Here is a 21,633-nt window from a genome sequence, read left to right on the forward strand (position 1 = left end):
ATTTATATCCTAAATAGTACGTTACATAATAAATTTTTTCGCAGAAATCAAGAGAATTTATATTAATATTAAATACTAACATGCTCGATTTTAGTAAATGTTAATATTCATCATGCATGTGGAATAATCGACAGTAAGATAACTTTTAATATAATCTGTATATAAAACTATATTGTTTTGTAGTTAATTAACAATTCTGTACTGTAGTGGGGAAATTTGATATGCTAAAGTATAAGTAATACGATACGTTTTATGGCTTCTAAAATATGTTACGTGTTGTAAATGGACTTTAAACATTTAAGGCTCCTGTCCTTACGTGTTTTATTGATTTGTCTCTGTCTCTCTTTAGTCAGTACGAATTATTAGGTGCTTCCATGAATTTTGATAATTTTTTCACTTTAAAGAAGCTTTTATGGAGATAAATTAGTATATTACATATTAATCAATTTTATGTCGAAAGAACGATGTTAGTTTGGCAGTGATTCAATAAGCTTTCTTCTTCTGCATTCTGTATGTCAGCCAAGGTATTCCGTATCAATCTGAACAAATGTCATCCAAATGACACAATGTCTGATGAGTCGGGTGCTTGAGATATCCCCTTTTGAGTTTCAACAGTGTATTCTTTACAACTCTTACAACGTATGGCTAAACGTTGTCATGTAAGGGGATGATTTTGCGTCTGTTACTCGTTATTACTGGGCTTTTGTGGCAGTACGTTGTTCAATTTATATAATTGACATCTGCAGTAACTATTCCATTCGTTTCTAGTAGCTTGTAATACACTTTCTACCTTGCTGGTTCCACCACATGCAAAGCAAAACTTGTTTATTAATTCTGTCCTATTGTCCATTAATTCGGTGTTGGTCGGCTTCGATGTCGATATGCTTTGTTCTACTGGATGCCTTTTTGCGTTTGGCATTGTTGTAGATGATCTATTTTTCAGCGCCAATCGTTCTTGTTTTTGTCCGTTAAACAATGTGTAGGATCCACACCAAACATCCATTCATCCAAAAAATGCGCCTAAAATTATTTTGGATCAAAATTCTTTTTATCCATATGCTCCGAATAACAATAACCGAACAAATGCTGTTGTCTATGGTCATTGCCTCTGAGCTTTGAGGCATGTCGAATTTTACATCGTGGAATAACGGTTTTGGAACAAGAGAGAAACTTTATTTTCATTGCTGCTGACAAAATACAAGGCCCTACAAAATACCCAGAAATATAATCCCAGATGTTGAACACGGGCGGGGTGCCAGCAGCGCCAACTAGAACCCGATAACGAATAGCTGGCGGCAACCCCGAGACGTTTATCTGGGATGTTATTGAAGGGTATTTCGGGAATTCAGTTCTCAACCCTCGTTTGGTTCAGACGTGCCACCATCGACTGCCCAAGCCTTCGTCAACAGGTAACACCGCTGCCATCCGTTTTATTATTTGTATATTTCACATTTTTTTATATTGCCAATAAATAAGGGTAACATAATGTACACACCACTATTTCATTTCGTTTTACCTCCATTCACCGAGCCATATCATTTACCCTAAAGTGGTGACCCCGACGTGATCTTTCGCAAAATTGGGTTTGGACTCGTGAATGGAGGGTACGTGGAACATGGTGTATTTTACGTGGCCGTTATATTTTCTGTTTCAAAATTTTAAATATTTTTAATTCGTTTTCGATTTTACCTTCAATATTCCTTTTCATTTTATTCCTATTCATTTCATTATTTCCAATTAATTTTTTTAAAATTTTTTGTCAAAATTTTCATTCACAATCTTTTGAACTCATTGATATTTTTACATCACTGTTTAATCATCAGCGTCTCGGCTAAACATTTCTTTCGGCGCTATGTTTAAATCATAATGTCTTCCTTCGCTCGCCGTCTCCGTCATAATGGCAGATATTTTGATTTGAAAGGCTTTGGACAGCTTCGGTCGGATACCGTCGTTATTTATTTTTTCTGAATTACCATAACGTGTGTGACTACGGATTAGTCACAGAGCAGCTCCAGAAGCTAGGTACCGATTACAGTCACCGTAGACTCGTCATGTCTTCGCCGAGGCACCAAAAGTGCTAACGTCTCGTCGTCGAAGAAAATAAGCTACCACGTCGTCGAACAATCGATCACAGCGTCGATTACGGGAGCCCTGTCTGAAAAATAGCTTGTTTTCAACGTCGTCGATGGACCACATTCAAGTGCCAAAGCAACGATGAAGCAACGGTATCTGTAGGGCCGGAAGATATCAACAGCCGTACCGGATCGCGACCGTACCAACTACAACCATTTCGATTTACCATATTTTTCAAAGCCCTTTTCACACAGCACATTTTGTTTGGTATATTTTTTTTTGTATTTGAATTTTTTTTTCATACATTTTTGTATTTTTGTTGCTTGGAGTAATTTTATGTAAAATTCTGGTAGGGGAGCATTGTAGCGACCTTGAGGCATGTCGAATTTTACATCGTGGAATAACGGTCTACAAAATACCCAGAAATATAATTCCAGATGTTGAGCACGGGCGGGGTGCCAGCAGCGCCAACTAGAACCCGGCAACGAATAGCTGGCGGCAACCCCGAGACGTTTATCTGGGATGTTATTGAAGGGTATTGCGGGAATTCAGTTCTCAACCCTCGTTTGGTTCAGACGTTCCACCATTGACTGCCCAAGCCTTCGTCACCAGGTAACACCGCTGCCATCCGTTTTATCATTTGTTTTTTTCACATTTTTTATAGGAGTATCATTTCATTAAGCCGTTTTGATCTTTTATTTATTTATTTGATTATCGTATTGTTTCTAATGTAAAGTGGTAATATCCAGGTTTAATACATTCTTACTAATTATAGCAAAGCTCTTATTCCAAAGTTAGCATTTCAACCAGTGACTCAAAATGACAAAAATGTTTGATTGACATATATATTGTATAAGTTTCAGAAAAATGCGCAAGAAAATATTTAGTGGGATCTAATTTCTGGGAGATCTCAAATACCCTCGCAAAACATTATATCGTCCCATCACTTGAACTATATGTCGTCCTGGTCTATTTTGTTCAATTTTTGCCAAAATATATGGTAATTTTATTCGTCATTTTCGAAAAAAAAAAGTACCGATGACACCATTGGTCCAGGATCCACACCAAACATCCATTCATCCAAAAATGCGCCTAAAATTATTTTGGATCAAAATTCTTTTTATCCATATGCTCCAAATAACAATAACCGAACAAATGCTGTTGTCTATGGTCTTTGTCTCATTTTGATTTGAAAGCCTTTGGGCAGCTTCGGTCGGATACCGTCGTTATTTGTTTTTTCTGAATTACCATAACGTATGTGACTACGGATTAGTCACAGAGCAGCTCCAGAAGCTAGGTACCGATTGCAGTCACCGTAGACTCGTCATGTCTTCGCCGAGGTACCAGAATTGCCAACGTCTCGTTGTTGAAGAAAATAAGCTACCACGTCGTCGAACAATCGATCCTCCCACAGCGTCGATTACGGGAGCCCTGTCCGAAAAACAGCTTGTTCTCAACGTCGTCGATGAACCACATTTAAGTGCCAAAGCGACGATGAAGCTACGGTATCTGTAGGACCGGAAGATATCAACAGCCGTACCAGATCGCAACCGTACCAACCACAACCGTTTCGATTTATCATATTTTCAAAGCCCTTTTCGTGCAGCACATTTTGTTTGGTATATATGTTTTTTTTTCATACATTTTTGTTGCTTGGAGTAATTGTATGTAAAATTCTGGCAGGGGAGTATTGTAGCGACCTTGAGGCATGTCGAATTTTACATCGTGGAATAACGGTCTACAAAATACCCAGAAATATAATCCCAGATGTTGAACACGGGCGGGGTGCCAGCAGCGCCAACTAGAACCCGATAACGAATAGCTGGCGGCAACCCCGAGACGTTTATCTGGGATGTTATTGAAGGGTATTTTGATTAATTCAGTGCTCAACTTTCGTTTGGTTTAGACGTGCCACCATCGACTCCCAAGCCTCGTCACCAGGTAACACCGCTGCCATCCGTTTTATCATTTGTTTTTTTCGCATTTTTTTATATTGAAATAAATAACGGTCACATAATGTAAACACCACTGTTTCATTTCATTTTACCTCCATTCACCGAACCATATCATTTACCCTAAAGAACATTGGATGTTACTTCACGAAACCTTATGGTGAAAAAAGACTTGAACGAAGCGAACGTTCGGGGTCTGCGCAATACCATGCGCGAAGGTTCGGCATGGATTCGGCGAAACCCTCTGCGGACGGGGTGATCGAAGTCAATTCGTTCGGTTCTTCTCGGAAAGTTTCGGTCTCTAAAAATCATTTGGCGGTTTTCATTGTTTGGTTCGGAAGTGCGTGTTCTTTTGTTTATAATCATACTTTTCACAACGGTATGCCAAAATAAAATGTCTTTAATTTAAAATAATCTTTTTCGACGGTACGCGTAGCGTTCTATTCCTAAAAAGCAACATTTACTGCTAACATAATATGTACCGTCTACGCGTTTTTAAAAGGGTATGAAATTATTGTAAGTATGGCTGGTAACATAATAAACAAACTTATGATAAAGAAGAAAATAGGAATCCCAACACCGACCCATCTCAAATGAAAACCCTATTGTCCACTGAAATAGCTATTATAATATAGGTTTTTCTATATAATTTCTGATAGTATTTTTTTCTATTTTCTACTATATACCTTTACTTCTTGTTTATTTTTTCAATAATCAGGCAATAAAATCCTTGAATCAGGTGATATGAAAGCAAACAGTTAATTGTTATTTGTACATCCGATTTCCGAGCAACCGTATTAATTTAAAAAACTGTATAGGTAAATATTAGTTTTGTGCTTGGTCACCTTCAATTATAAATGTTTCAGCTACGAAAATTCTATGTTCTACGTATTGTTTTTCGATGCTTTCACAATAAACCCAAGCGATTTGTTAGCATAAACATCAGTAAACGTTTCAAAATTAGTGTTAGTTTTAATTTTCCCGTTTTAAATATAAACATATATTTAAGTTTAATTTTATTGAGAGTACGTCATATGTGATGTGTGATTATAATACAAGTATACAGGAATAATTAAATTATGGTAAGAGTCAACTATTTAATATTCGTTATAGTCTAGCTAAGAGCTAGCAACGTTTTGGGAGATAATTTCAGGTAAACTGATCTTTTGACAAATCTTCTCTTTCACCATCTCGGTCAGCAACCGGCCCATCTGGCTAGCGACAGGGGTTGCGTTTACTAGTGTGTATCTTACCTATACAGGTAAAATACTCAATTTTTAAATTAATTAAGAATGGATATTTTTTTAATGACTTGATAGGATTAACAAACATATTTAATTCATTGGCAGGCATTTTTATGATTCTTCATAATGTGTCAGACGCTACTTTTTATTTATAAACAAAAATTATCCATTCTTATTTAATTTAAAAATAGAGTGTTTTTGTACAGATACGATGCGCACTGATAAAAGCAACCCGTGCCGCCGGCGAGATGGGCCGGGTGCCGACCGAGAGAGTGAAATAGATCAAATGTCACAAAATTAGCTTATATGAAATGTTTGTTTTCTCTATGTTGTTAGCTCCCGTACTATTAAATCAATTCGGCATATTGTTGGTTGTTAATTTAATTTAATTTTGGTGGTAGTTGTAGGAGGTAATTAGATTGACAATTAACTTATTAAGGACAATTGTTTGGTTTCAACGTGCTGTATGTATGTTTCAAGATTTTATTTGTATTCCTAGAAAGATTCTACAAAAAAATTCATATACTTATCGACTGTGTTGATCGTTACATTAATTAACTTGAAAGGAAGAAGACTGTTTTTCGTCGTGTTTAGTTAGCACAGCTTTTGCTTATAGTACTGTATTTATATTTTTACCGTTTTTTCTATAATGGTGTGAACTAAATTGAAGTAAAACAATAAACATTAAATATTCCATCTTAAAGAAATATGGACCGTGATGTATGTTAACTGCATCAAATAGTAAATTTTTAAGATGCAATGTATTCTTGAAATTCTTAATATTTATCTCACTCCAAATATGACAGTTCAACAATTAACCAGTTATACAAATTAGCGAGGAAGGAAACATAAAAACTAACTGCTCTACAAGTTTGACCAACGTTGATTTTGTAAATTGATCTCTATAATTTGTAAACATATTTAGGCGTTAATTTACCAACATTTACTGAACAGGAGTATTAAAATAAAGTGACATTAAAAATATATAAAACCTTAGTTGAATCTATCGAAAAATCAAAGTACTAAAAACATATATATAACACTAGCAGATCCTATAGACGTCCTTTTCAAAGGTATTTTTTTGAGACCGAATTATTTGTCATTAAGTTTATCAACGAATTTTAATAGCATCCCAGTTTGGATTGCACAAAAACGTGAATAGACATGTTCGATCGTATGCACGCACAACATTCATGGCGTCTCGAATATGTTCTTACATATGAAGTGGACTACCAGTATATTGTCGATATCAGCTGTTCTATCCACAATACTGTTAGTACGTTACGTTCCAAAAATGTAGTAGACCGGAGCGCTTTATGAAACTTACGTATCATAATTGCTCTCTTTCACTTTTCTCATATATATCAAAAATGTATCAATGTAGAAAGGAGACATGATGATGATGGCGGTATCGGAGCTTATGATTATTTTGATTGTCATGCATTATCAAGCCGTACAAGTTCATCACGCTAACTTTCATAAAATAGCAAATAAGATACAAAGAAATTGATAATTGTCTCGGATCAACTACGGCGTGTTATCACTGCGTTGTATGCTTATACCATACATATACACCAGCCATAATAATTTCAACTTCACTAACAGTTGATACATTGTATCTTCCTAATAAATACTTTGTACAAACTAAGCCGGCTCCATTGTTTATATTCATTTCTATATCAAAATAAGCACCACTGTTTCATTTCGTTTTACCTCCATTCATCGAGCCATATACATTACCCCAAAATGTAATGTATTTTAGAAATAATTATTATCAATTAACAGTCTTCGCCATATTCCTCATAGGAAGGTTATTGCTGTGAGTTAATATCACAACAATTGTTTATTTCTATGTGGATTCAATTTGTAGATTTAATTATTTTTTATTTTAGACTTGAAGATTGTTCTTAATGAATACTTGTTATGGCCAAAATAAAATATTTATACGTGAAATAATATACCACCAAAGAGAAGTTTCATATTTCATTTGTTTGTTCCTTAGTCAACATCGAATGACGAAAAAACATTTTCGGGAAATGGAGATTAGTTTAACCTTTTAATTCCGCCGAACACTGAAAACATTTGCTTAAAAACCATTACAGGAGCGACGTACCGATTTTCAGTTAAAATTAAACTAATAATTTGAGCCAACAAAAAGGTAAACAGGTTTAGAACCGATAATTCCATTATCTATTTTCAAATTGTCAGTCGCAATTACCATTCGTACCTTAAATCATAAGACGGGATGGATTAAATAATTTCGAGGACAAAATCTTAAATAAAGAATAGAAGGAATTGAAGTAATCGGTTAATATAAATGTTTATAATATGCATTATTATGGTGTAAAAGTGTTTGTTTTTTTGAAGTTCGACGAATAGTTTTAGAAAATATACCGTGAAATTTTATATTATGTTATGGTACGTATTTAAATATCATTTTAAATTACTTAAGGTGATTTTTAATTGTTATTCATACTGTTGTTAATTATTTTCGAAACTTAAAAGTATATTTGAATTATAATTAGTATATTATGTATAATTACTATACACATATATTTTTTTAACTACTCACCATATTTGAGTAATTTAATTCGTCTGTTCCTTATTATTAATTTTAATCATAAAATTTCACGATTGTTATTAAACTGAACAATATATTATAAATAATGTAAAATTTGCTTTTTGATAAAAACTAATTTACAAATTTTGAGAAAAATAATTTTAATTTATATTTATTAGTAATCAGACTTAAGATAGTTAATATCTAATATATCTAATACTAAATTAATAAAATCTTGTATCTAATTATACCAATATAACAGTATCAATGATTTCGATCGCCTGCTTTACTTGCATTGATACAACAATGCTGTGAGTTTGAATGTCTGTTAGTCTGTGAATGCTTGCAACTGTTTTTGTACGAATGTGTAAAACTTAATGCACTTTAGTTATACTATTAAATTCCATCAAGAAGGTACTGGACATTGGCCATTAAAACAAAAATATTTGTTATTAATCCTAATTAATTATATCGTCTTCGAAGCCCTAAATACGCGTATGTCGACGAATATCACAATTGTTAAAATACTGTTCCGAAATCAACTTCAGTTCTCTCGCTATTTTCGGTATATGCAATGGTTACTCTATTGTTCTGAGTTTTTGGCCAGAAACCCGTTCATAATGGATAACCTTGTGACATGTTGCCTTATCGTTATCCAATAGATTTCTTTTCATAAATTTAATATTATTGGACGAATTTGTTTTCCGGTCTGTATTTTATTCACCTTAAGAACACTTACCTCAGTTTTGACGTGTTGATCGCGGACTAGGCGACATTCATATACATGCATCTTTGAAAAAATCATTTAATAAGCAAATGCAGAGACTTTTCGCAAGCCTTTTAATTTCTTCGCTGACCGTTGGTACCCTTTGATTTTTTTGTCGATGTCCTAATTTCTACTGAATCAATATAGTGCAACAGTACAATTACGCATCGTAAGCAGTTTTTAACAAAATGTTTACAGACTAATTTAAGCCAGTGTTGAGTAACTTGCTCAGCAAATCAAAACAATACATTTTTCGAAATTTCCATCATATTTATCAAATAATCAAAAACGTCCAATTTGCTGTACATTTTATACACGTTTCAAATATTTTTAGTGACTCATTTATTAACACAACCATTCAAAAAATAGTTCAAGCTAGGAACATTTCCAAATAATTTTATATAACGGAACACACAATCGACAGGTTTCGTGAAAATTTCATATAGTTACAGTAACAGCCGAAAAATTATAATTACGGGAACTAACCTATATCTAATTCGAACTAGTAACCACCTTTTGTCCGGTCTAATTTTAGGATGTTAGATCGGTAAAGTTGGATCAAAAATAGATTATTCCATAACACTGACTTTTGTTTATAAAACACATTCTCTGCAATAGGAGATTTGTTTTAATGATTAGTAATATTAAGATACGAATTGAAGGATATATGAAGGAAGCGTTAAGATATTAACATATTTATATACGACTAATATTGCAGTCTACTTAATACATATAATTTTTGGATTTTACTTAACTAATTTAGTATTACAATGTTTTTCTGTAATATGATTTATTGAGGATATATTTTAAAATTATTTTAAAAAAGTCATATTCTATCTGAGTATAACATGAACAATTGCTGGTTAAACACTCATATTGTTATCATAGACGATGTTTTCAGTTTGTTATTAGATCTAAAATAATGAAGGTTGTAAAATTGATTCGACTATATTGATGGAATCAGCTTCTGACATAAATATAAACCAATAATCTCAATTACGTTAGTATTCAAGTTAGTTTAGTCCGGATGTCTTCTTCACACCTCAAGATAATGAATAGGTCTAACCAATATTAATTCTAAAGAGATATATAAAAAATAATTAAAAGAGTGCAAAGAAATCTTATTTGTTGCTTGTTTCTTTTTTAATTCTTAATTAGTTATGTATGCATATGGATTTCAGTCCCGTCAACCTCTGGGATTTTTTAATCAATCTTGTCTGTGGAAAATCACTATTATTAATTTACAACCATGCCTTAGCCTCGATTTTTATAGCAACAAGAAAACCATTCTGCCGTCAAAATTATTTTTGTTTTTTAATATATTTTATTCTATATATTCTTTATTGTGTTATGGTACATTATAAGAACCAATTGTCAATTTTATAAGAAAATATCCTATATCCTATTAATATCCTATCCTATAAAGACATATTTCAAATACGCTATAAGGTTAATGATATTGGCTGTAAATAAATCTATATAAATTTATAATTTGTATATACCATATTCATTGGCAAGCACAGAACATCAACTTTTATTTACTGTATTTTGCATAAGGTTTAAGAATCAAACTATCCAAAGCGATTGTTTAAAATAGTATAAATATTTTCTCTTGATTTCTCCTCGAAGCATATGGGAAACATTTTTACTGTGCTAAATATCTTTTAATAATATTGGATTTTACTTACTAATTACTACCGATTTTTTTTTAAATATATTATTACAAATGAATAAATCGTTTCTAACTCTTAAAAAAACATTTATTTAACTTCAGAGAAACACTTATACGTAAAAACTAAAATGTATGTATAAACATTTTAGTGTAAATTACTATTAACATATAGTAGTAACTAAACTGTTATTTTTTGGGTGATATTCTGTACAACCATTTTCTATAAATACTTTACATACGGTAAAAGCCACTAATACTACTTAGTTAATAATATATTAATATAAACACTATTAATCCATGTTTACATCAGTGTGGTTATTTTTCTATCTTAGTAAAGCTTAGGCTAACGCACACCCTTGAGTTTAATATTTTTTAAAGCCGTAATGCAAATAATGTTATAACACTTGATGTTGATGTTACTTTTTATACGGCTTATTATTTTCATCAGGATCAAATATAAATAATATTTTTATTTAGCATCTCTCTTACAGAATCATCAAGTGACATTTACTAGCACTAGTTTAGTAATAGCAGTGATCATATTAATATATTCTCATTAGGAACATTTCCAATCGAACATTTTCCTGTACTAAAGGTTAAGTTCCTGCTGACTTTGAACGGCATGATTGCCACTAGGTGAATGAGTGATTCCCGAAAATAACATCCAATATCGTCATCCAGAATTCGTTCCTGTTAGTCTCTCAGTCTGGTTGGCGCGTGGACATATATTTCAGTCATTTTCAGTCTTATACATTAGCCGGTCGAAGTCTGTAGAACGTGCGTTTTTAAAAATCGATATCGGTTTAATATCTCGCAATTATTATCAGAAGAAAGAAGGGAAGTTGTGCCGTCCAAGTTTCCTATGATTCAGTGTCGATTTGTGTAAATTAGCGTGGCGTTTCTGACACACATCGGTGGTTATTTTTATCTGCCGTTTAGTATATCGCCTCAAATTCTCTACTGATCGGTGTGTACGTGCTATGGAAAATTGAGGTTATTTGTTGTGGAAAATCAGAAAAAGAACAATGAATTTCGGAAAGATATCAATACCATTGGGTATTCACAGTCCCTATGTGACTGAATCACATAGTAAAAGTGATGCTTCCTATTTAGAGAAAAAAGTTGTAAGTTATTTTTTTCTGCTTTGTTGTTTGTTATTTTAAAGCTTTTAATTGTAAAATAACCTTGTTTTTCGTGGCGTTTGATTCAATTACGAATCGAGGCGGGGATTTGTTTGTTTTCTTAGGTGCTTTGATTTGGTTGTTATAGTCATTTTTTAAGTCTCTTTAATTTTAACAATTTAGAATAGGTTAATTTTCTATATTCTATTTTTATGGTCATTTTAGTGAAAAATAACTTGTCAGGCAAATATGAAACCTGCATTATTTCTGTGGTTTAATTATTTTGACGAATTATTTGGTATAAGTTGCTTAAAAGTAAATTATTTACGAAATTTCAGTGTAGTTATTATATTAAAACTTTGTCATATATTATATATATATAATTGCACAGGTTTGTAAAAATCTAAGAGCTGTTTAGGTTTTGTGACATAATCTTGTATGTTTGGGATGTGTTAAATCTGAAAATGATTTTTTTTGTCATAGGACGACACGTTTGCTTATGGGAATAATATGGGAGGTCTCTCTGAAGCGTCCAAGAGTATTCTGATATCAACGCTCTATTTTCCTTGGTATCTTTTCTGTATCTCTTTAATGCTCTGGTAACATCGATCACCTTGTTCTTCACTCACATCTCAAATTTTTCGAAAAGTAGTCGAGATGGAAATAAAAAAACATACTTTTAGATTCATTAAGCAACCTAAAGCTTGAAATTCTTTTAGCATTACTTTGACGATTTGTTTATAATTACGGTCTTTATGATTGCCTATCTCTATGATTCTATAGAAGACGAAAACATTTTCCTTCACCTTTGCATCTGAGGGACCTGAGAACATTGAAACTATGTACTTGAAGTAATCTACACCTCTGAGAAGTGATTTTTTTGAAATTGCTTCATAAATACCAACTTTGTGTGGAGGTACCAATTTTTCTTGGGAGACGTGCTTTTTACCAACTTTAAGCTTCCTCAGTGGACAACTCTTTTTGGTCCAGTAACTTGATCGGTTTCTGCTATCTCATAGGCATAAAAATTAAGGGAATATGGTAAACTCATCCTAGCAACTTGCACAACATTTAAAAATCGCGGCACACATGCCAGCCATGGCCTCATATGTTAATTTGCGAAGAACCAATTCCAAATGTTTGTAGTTTTTTTTGAGCTATACAGAAAGGCAGCATAAAAACCGGCTTGGTGAGATTTCTTTTTGATGAATCTATGAAAAGATGACATTGTGTTGTATTGTATTGGATCGTAAATGCATTAAATTTTCAATATTGTTGCAATATACCAACCAGTCCTCTCGCTCAGTAAGTCTCTTACTGAATCATTTAACTCGCCCTTGGAAAACAATTTCTGACTACCTCAGGTTCAGGTTCATGTACGCGTATATCTTCGTCAGAAGTTGAAATCTCGACTGTATTGGGCACTGCTAGATTTGGATCATGCGGGATGGATTTATTGCAGATTGGAGCGCGAAATTGACTGCTTTTATTTTGCGTTATATCTTTTCACGTCACATGAACAAAAGTTACATACAATTATAATAACAGTAATAAGAATAGAATTGATAAGAAAAATATATCTTTACAAGAATATATCATATCATAAGAATTCCATACCGGAAAGCTTTTTTGTTGCCCTTATACCTAGTTCAAAGTCTTCATCGACTGCAAACTTTATGAGGTATCCAATATATACCCTGATCTCGAAGTTTTAAAACGTAAAGTATAGTTTTCCTAGGATGTCTGTAATATTAAGTTTTTGCTCTAATACCATACATTCGCCACAAATATAACTGTCAGGAAAATTCATACACTTCCTCGAAGATGACATAATATTTTGAGAGAGCTCATAAAAATGCTCTACCAGTCATTTAAAACCACATCTACTCAGGTTGCAACATGCTCATTTTTGTTGACTATATGAATTAGGACTGAAAGTTAATTTAATATTTATAATTTAATAATAATAATAATAATAATAAACTAAATATCCCTTGATAAACTGAATATTTTATAATAATTTTATTAATTAAAATATTTAAAAAATCTTACGGTAGCGTCTCTTAGTTAATGATGCTTATTCGGATAGGAAAAAAAGATGCTGATACAAAATGGTTAATTTTTAAAATATATGTTAGTTTTTTAAATAAATTACTATATTCCGAAAACAACAAGATGTTAAGATATTTCAAAAATGAATATTTTAATGTTGACTATAAAGAAATCCGTGGTATATTGAATAAAATGTTAGACTGTCACCTATTGGGAGTGATCGAACAGAACTTTTAAAATGTTTAAAAGCATTAACAGTATACCAAAAAAGATGGTCATCGAACTGTTTACGATCGAGTTGTTGAACCTTTTCCATCAAGTACATAAAAGCCAATGATTTTTGCCTTTTATTGCGTCCGGCAATGAAAAATGTGTATCTTACGATAACCCTAAACATAAAATGTGTCGATCGTAAGACCGACCATATGTCAACACAAATGATACGATCGAACATCCGCGATAGAAGCTTCTGTGTTGTTGCAAAACTACTATAGATCTACTTGACACCACTTAAATCGAAATTCATAATTTAGTAAATATAGCTTCCTGTACACTTGTTTCGATGTATTTTTTGAGGTAAATTTTCAATAATACGCTTTTTATAAATACTTTTTGTATAATGCATTAAATTTGCAGAAAAAGACAGTGATAATCCTATTCTAATATTAGAAATAATAAGAAGAAATTCATTATTTTCTCACACTGTACAAATCTATTACTTCTGAATTGATTTAACTGGACAAAACTGATTTATTCAAAGAAAAAAGATGTGAATTGTTGAATGGTCATACAAAACAATATTGAGGATTTTTAGCTATTTGAAAACAAATGCGCTACAAATGAATGAAATGTGCTGCTTCACCAAGATAATGGACCGTATTACAAGTCAGTGAAAATGATAGCAAAAATTCATTAATTGGGCTTCTAATTGCTTCCTCATCCACCGTATTTTCTAGATCTGGCCCCCAGCGACTATTTCCTGTTCTCAGATCTCAAAAGTATGCTCGCTGGGAAGAAATTTTCGTCGAATGAAGAGGTGATCGATGAAACTGGCCTATTTTGAAGCAAAGGACAAATCGCACTATAAACATTGTCGCTATAATCAGTGTATCACCCTTGAATGGAGTTATGTTGAGTAAAAAAAACTTTTTTTGCCAAAAAAATATGTTTTACTATAGTAGGCCGGGGACTTTTCAATTGACCTGTTATGTTCACCGATTTCTCCGTCAATTATGAACCAATTTTCAAAACTACTTTTTTATTCGAAAGAATGCACTTCCGAGGTTCCACTGGAACCAAGTTAGGATCTGGTGGAATCCGGAGAAATCGAGGGAAAGCCTCAAATTCCAAGACACGTACAAAGTTTTCACACATTTTTTACCTAAAATAATCATATATGTGTGTATAATGTTATTGCTGAACTGATGTGATGGAAAACTGGAAGTTGTTCAGTGCGGAAGTCGTTCACTTTACTTTGTAAGCACTATGCATGTTATATGAGAAACATTGTAGAAACATTGTAGGTCACTGCTTTGATGGTCTAGTGGTTAGAGTGTTCAACACACGTACGGAGATCGCCGGTTCGATTCCCGGCGGAGACAACGACTTTTTGTTGTTGTTCTAGTTTGGTTAGAACATTTGTTAAATCACCTAGGTTAGGTAGCGGAACCCAGGGACTGAAGCGTTCCTTATTTTCAATCATTGTTCTTTATAAATATTTTTCCTCATACGGGCTACACTTTTACTTGGCCTACTCATTGTAATACTTAATTAAAATATTTTTTACAAAAAAACTGAACCGACTTCAAAAGATAAATAAGGAACTTCAAACTGATCAGTTGGCAATAGTTAAAATAATATTGTAAATAGATGAATAGGTTTAGGTAGCGATTAAACTAAATGGTGTGTAGATAGCTTAAATAAGGTTTTTCTTTATTTTTATTTGTTTAGTAACAATTGTTAAGTACACATTTTATTTTAAAATTGTTTGTTGTGTTAAAAATATGTTTTACTTTTTAGTGAGTTCCTTATTTATTTTTTCAAGTCGATTCCATTTTTTTTGTTAAAAATATTGTGTTATTTATGTTGTCTTATATTGATTTTGAAACTCTGCTTTTTGTTAAATTTCTCGTCGATACGTCGAATCGCGGATAAATCTAAATTTATCAACAAATTTAACCTTATTCAGCCGTTATTATACTTTACATGGATATAATGTCTATCGTTCTACAATGTGATGTTTCTAAATAATATTACATAAAGCAGGGTTAATACAGTATTGAACATGAGGTTATTTGTTATAATTAGAGAATAGCTTAATACACATGTGATATCCTTGATATCATCCCCTTTTTGGTGTTTTCGTTTATTAGCTTATATTATATATTTAATTTAGGCTAAACATTAATAAATAAAATGGACATGGTAAAATATGTAACAGTATTTCCACATTAATACTTTCATCTTTTGTTAATTTTTAAAATATGTTAGGGGATATCTTTAGTATTTTATCGTATATTTCTCTACTAACATGAAAAATGTATTAGCGGCTCTAATTTGTCATTTATCACTTATTATGACTATACCAGGTTGCTTAATAGGTTCGTGAAAGTGGAATGGAAATGAAAACACCTTTGATTTTTTAAATTATCCCATTTTCAGTATATTTTCCAAGCCCGAAGTTCAATTCACTTATCCTTCAATTAATCAGAAATAATTGTTTAATCGTGACAAAAGTAAACAAACTTATTTTTTATAAAATTTAGATGACTTCGTGATATTAGGCAACAAGAATATATATTCGTTTTGTGGAAAATTGTATACGAAACTAGAATACCTAGGATAAAATAATTTCCTTTATCCAAATTATACCTATTTTGGTATTGAAAACTCACAAGTTAATTTATAAATAAAAATTTGTTCCTATTTTATGAATATGAAAAACCCTAGGTATTTCCACAAATAATTTATTTAAAATTTATAGTAAAAAATTATAAAAGTGATTATATTTTAAAACTATAATATAATCACTTCTAAAAGATCTAAACATGGAAACTAATAATTCTTCTCTTTTGTTTTCCATAATATTTCATAATAACACTCGATAAGTTCAAGAAATTCTTTTCTTAAAATTTAATAGGTAATCTGGAATATTTACCCAAATAACCCATGTTTCAAAATTAAAGTATTATTAATATAATTTTACAAGAATATTTTATAATTTACATTTTTAATTTTTTTTAATGCATACAATTCCTTATTAAAATAATAAATAGCGTTGGGAACTATCGACTGAAAACAGTCGAAACGGTCGATAGTCAGAAAAACTAGCGAAAATAATAATTACTGTTTACCATTTCCATTCCCCTAACGCTCCATAAACCGCTGCGGAGACATGATTTCTTGAAACATGATTTTTTCAATTTGCTGAACTATTATATCTATGAGCTCACGCTAATACTATTTATAACTATTATAAAATCAGTCTTGGAAAGACTCACTTAAAATTATACAGTATTGTATATACTCAATATTATTTGTCTGTCATTCCGAATATTAGTTTACAGTGATTTAAATAGACGCTTTTAGAGCATTTATATACTCCAAGATCAATAGCTGAAATTTTTTCTATGGAATTATTTTACTAATGATAAAAATAATAGAATATTATAAAATATTGCTGGCTGTAATGACTTTGAGAGATACATAGTACCAAATGACAAAGCTAAAACTATTATACTAATAGGCGGTTGTAAGAATTCTGATAAGGGATCTATCGACGCTGCTGCGAAGTATCAGTATATCAATCTATCGTTGGGAGTTTGATCTGGGTTTTCGTCTAATAAGTGTCCTTGTCTTTAAACTCTTCTTGTCCTCCAGGGCGTTCTTTGTCATGGATGTCAAAATTACCACTTTGAAATCAAGCCCTATAATTGTGTTATTATGAAACAGTATAACCAATCATTTCGAAAAGCGTTTCATGTGTTTCAGCTGTGGATTACCTCAAAATCAAACAACAAAAATAATGAATTACGAAAACGCAATTTTGAGCGTTCGATTATGAGTGTCTGTGTACACTGCATAACTCAACGAAACTAAACGTAAAACTGTTTTAGGTAGCCAAATTTTAAAGTTAGATTGTGTTCAAAGTTGTTTATATTGATGATGTGAGTCTTCTCCAATATATATTGCTGATCCTGTGAGATATCTCACATATTCAAAGTTTCCTGTTTTCAGTATCAATCATAATAATCCAAAGTAGTAGTCTATAGTGAACTCTAATGTTAAAATAAATGATATTTTATAACGTTTTTGTTTCATTATTTTATTTTGCATTAGAATGTTGTATATATATATATATATATATATATATATATATATATATATATATATATAAACTAAAATAAAATAAAAGTCAAAGTTAAATGAGGTAACACTAAGATGTTTTGACGTCTTAAATTGATATAACTTGAGCTCACTGCTACTTTGGATACATTATACTTATACAGCTGGATAAACCAAAAATATTATTTATAATTACTTCTAAAGCGTCTATATTTAAAGTGATATTAAGGTTTTTATTTCTTGCCATATTTCTATTTACATTTTACATTTTATTATTTTCTTAGTATATATCGACTGTACCTAGTAACCAATACTAAACGATAAAGGATAATCTTGAAAAATTAAATGAAATGATAAAAGCCCTTTGTTGTACCAAGTGTCATTACTCTATCTTAGAAAATAGCTTTTCTGTCTACCAATGCGATAATTGTTAGTTCGAATCCTGTGTAGACATGGGTGCCATTTATATTTGTGATTATTTCCATTTGTGCATGACCATAGGCAAAACTGCAATATTCTACGTAAAATAATTCCATTTACGTCAATATCCAGGCTGTGTAAGACTGGTCATCTTCCTTGGATGGTTTCTAATGTGGCCACACACGCTAGGCCACATAGGTCTAATGAAGAATTTATCATCAGAAGTTTATAATTATTAGTTATTGACATGCATTATATATATATATATATATATATATATATATATATTATATTATATTATTTATTAAACACCATCGTCAAGTGAATTAATCAAATAATAGATAATAATGGGCATAGTGATCCTCTTAAGAATATACTCCTTTTTTCTGTGCCTGTCAATATTTGTAGTTGTAGAGGATATATTTTGTAGAGAGAAATAAGTTAGGTAGCTTTAAATAAATTAAACGGAAAGGAAATAAAAGAGGGTGGAAGTTTCAGTTCGTAATTTAATTTACCGATTTTTACGGTGGTTGCTCGTGGCAGATTATTATCAAGTAAAAGTTATAGTAAAAATGAATTTAATTATATTATCTATAATTGTATTAGAATCTGATTAAAGACCTTGAGCTTTTTAGAGATATTTTGTTATTATATATGTAACACCTGTTTCTGAAGAAAATCGCCAAGGTATTGTGGTGTTAGATCGATCCAGGCAGCTTATATATTTGTAACAAAATTCCTTACTATATGAAAAAATATTGACTCTGTCTACCTCTGTCAATTTTGTGACATTTAGTGCTTTAATTCGAATTTCTATGATGCACTGACTAACAAATTGAATACATTCTTTTGAAAAAAAACAATTAAATTCTGTCCTGCCATTATTTTAATAATCTTTTTACTTAAAAAAATATTCATCATAGACTTGCAATTAATACACAAAAACTTTAACGAATTTCTTATCTGACGGTAAATGGAAGGCTTAAACCTACCAATTATTTCATAAACAAAACTCCATATCTCCAAATCGCAAGACGCTGCTTATACCTAAAGTGAGAAATCCAGTCGTTCGCTTTGCTCTGCGCTCGTCGCGGTTTTCTTCGTTCAATGAGCATGGGAATATTAGATCTGATTGGTCAATCCTCCGTCGCCTGCACCCCGTATACTTGGTGGGGGTGGGCCAAGGTTTATGATGGCCGTGTGCACATAAAAAATAGTACCCTAAAGTAGTAAAGAGAATTTCTGATTTATATTGACTTATGATCTCTCCGTCCAAGTATTTCCCTAATGGCGGACTATTGGAATTTGTGAAAATCGAGGCTGGGGTCCACAAAAAATGATGAGAGTCTTGTAAGAAAGGCCAAGTTGCGCAAACTCGATTACAATCATGATCAACTGTCATTTCTTTCAGAGGAAGGTTTTTTATGTCGTGTGGCTGGATGTCACTGGTAATCTCTCTAAAAATTCATATGCGTAAGAAAAATTATGTCATTAAAATTGATTAAATTTTAAAACTTAAATCAATGTTTAGATGATTAGACGAATATCTGGCTTAATTATGTAATTTTTAATATTTTCGTTCAATAAATATTTTAGAACCTTTTCTAGATAACATATAAATTTATTTTCTATCTAGCTGAATAAATTTAGGGTAATTACGTATGTTGATACAAGATAATTAATTTATTTCCTGTTGATTCATAGAGCGTTTTACCATTTTCAAGTAATCTAATAAATTACGTTTAATCTCAAACAACTAAAAAAACACATCACTTCTGGTGCCAGAAAATGAATTATGTTTTTAGACTTCGTATTCTTATTTACGCTTAATCAGAATAGAGATGGTGTATTAATTAAGTTGGTTTTTTCCAATATTTACAGTTTTAAGGCGGAGTAAACTAATCTCGATTCGAACTATATAAAATAAGAAATATTTTTGCTAGTATTTCGTTGTTCAAAGTTCGTCGGGCGATGACTGATTTGAAAAATACAAGTTAGGTGTTTTGATTTTCGCTTGCATCTAAAAATACTTTTAATCACCCTATTTTCAGCTAGTGATATGTTTGTTTTGAAAAATGTATAGGAATTTACGTTACGACGTTTTAAATCAAGATATATGAGTTGTTTGTTTTAAAAATGTATTGTTCAGGTTATTGAATTATTGTAGGTTAGGCTTCACTTACAATAATTTGCATCAGAGCAGTAAATCAGCGCTTAAAAATTGTCCAGAAAACTATATTTTTTCACTTGTTCATATTTAATTTTTAAATGAAAAAACATCCAGGCCGAGACGTTATTCGCGCAGTAGTTACCTAGAAGTTGTTAATGTGTAGAAGTCGATTACGGAAGTCTTTGAATAACTGTATCCAAGAGATCTAAATCTTCACTAAATAAATAATAAATAAGTTAAAATAAATTGAATAATTCTAGCTACGTGACTCACCAATGGTCGAAGTATTCTTTACTTGTTTTCCAAAATGCGGCTGTGGTCGTTTAAAAAGTTTTTCTCTGGAATTATGTTACTAGTTTTTTTTTATTAATTACATCTTACATTAGATATGCTTAGTGCAATCTTAACTTACAATTAGTTTATTACTACTATTCTATTGTACTTGCATTAATACACGCAAGGGGAGTACGGGATTAATACATCAGTATGTGTTTCCCAAATTAAATAAAACTAATATTTACTAATCATAAGAATAATAGAGTATTATGAAATAATGCTAGCTGTAGTGACTTTGACAGACACGTGGTACCAAATGACAAAGCTAGAACTATTATATTGTTATGTGGTTATATGTATTTTGATAAGGGATCTATTCGTGCTGATGCGAAGTATCAGTGTATCAATGTATCGTTGGGAGTTTGATCTGGGTTTTCTAATAAGTGTTCTTGTCTTCCAACTCTTCTTGTCGTCCAGGCCGTTCTTTGCCATTGAAGTCAAAATTACCACTTTTAAATCATTGAAATCAAGCCCGATATTTGGGATATGATGGAGCAGTATAACCATACATTTCTAAAAGAGTTTCATGTGTTTTAGCTGCAAAATCAAATAACAAAACTACTGAATTACGACAGTCTAATTTTAAGTGTTCGATGATGAGTGATTTACATTGAATAATTGAATGAAATTAAACTTAAAACTGTTTTAAGGGGACACCCCTAGCGTTATGTCAAATTTAAATCCGGCCATAAAATGGTCGCCGTAAATTGGAAGTTGTTCCGGGAAAATATAAAATAGTCCATAAAATAGTTGTAAAGTGAAATAGGAAAACTATAAAGTGAAATTGTGTGAGGTATTCAATATCTTCAAGCTTTCCCGTTTCAAGTGTCAATCATAATAGTAATTTCTATAGCTCGTGCCAATAAAAACATTGGATTGTAGATGTGATTTATAGCTTATTTATTCTAGTATTGCATTAAGCT

At 31.6% G+C, this 21,633-nt stretch overlaps 1 protein-coding gene across 8 annotated transcripts in view; it reads left to right on the plus strand.

Moving 5' to 3' along the window:
* Window positions 1-21,633, plus strand: part of plx (PTB_TBC1D1_like and TBC domain-containing protein plx) — a 192,588-nt gene that overhangs the window by 147,438 nt on the left and 23,517 nt on the right. The window contains exon 1 of one of the 8 annotated variants that reach the window (XM_076397983.1): window positions 4,941-5,107. The exons of 5 other annotated variants lie outside the window; for them this stretch is intronic. In XM_076397983.1, coding sequence (XP_076254098.1) covers window positions 5,105-5,107 — 3 coding nt within the window. In that variant the 5' untranslated portion in view covers window positions 4,941-5,104. Of the gene's footprint in view, window positions 1-4,940; window positions 5,108-7,453; window positions 7,688-10,946; window positions 11,392-21,633 lie in introns of those variants that run through there. 2 more of the 8 variants (XM_076397982.1, XM_076397981.1) reach the window with 2 other exon arrangements.

Source organism: Rhynchophorus ferrugineus, unplaced genomic scaffold, assembly GCF_030347505.1.
Source record: "Rhynchophorus ferrugineus isolate W39M unplaced genomic scaffold, kcgeb_rfMv2 rfM3, whole genome shotgun sequence".
NCBI classification, from domain to species: Eukaryota; Metazoa; Arthropoda; class Insecta; order Coleoptera; family Curculionidae; genus Rhynchophorus; species Rhynchophorus ferrugineus.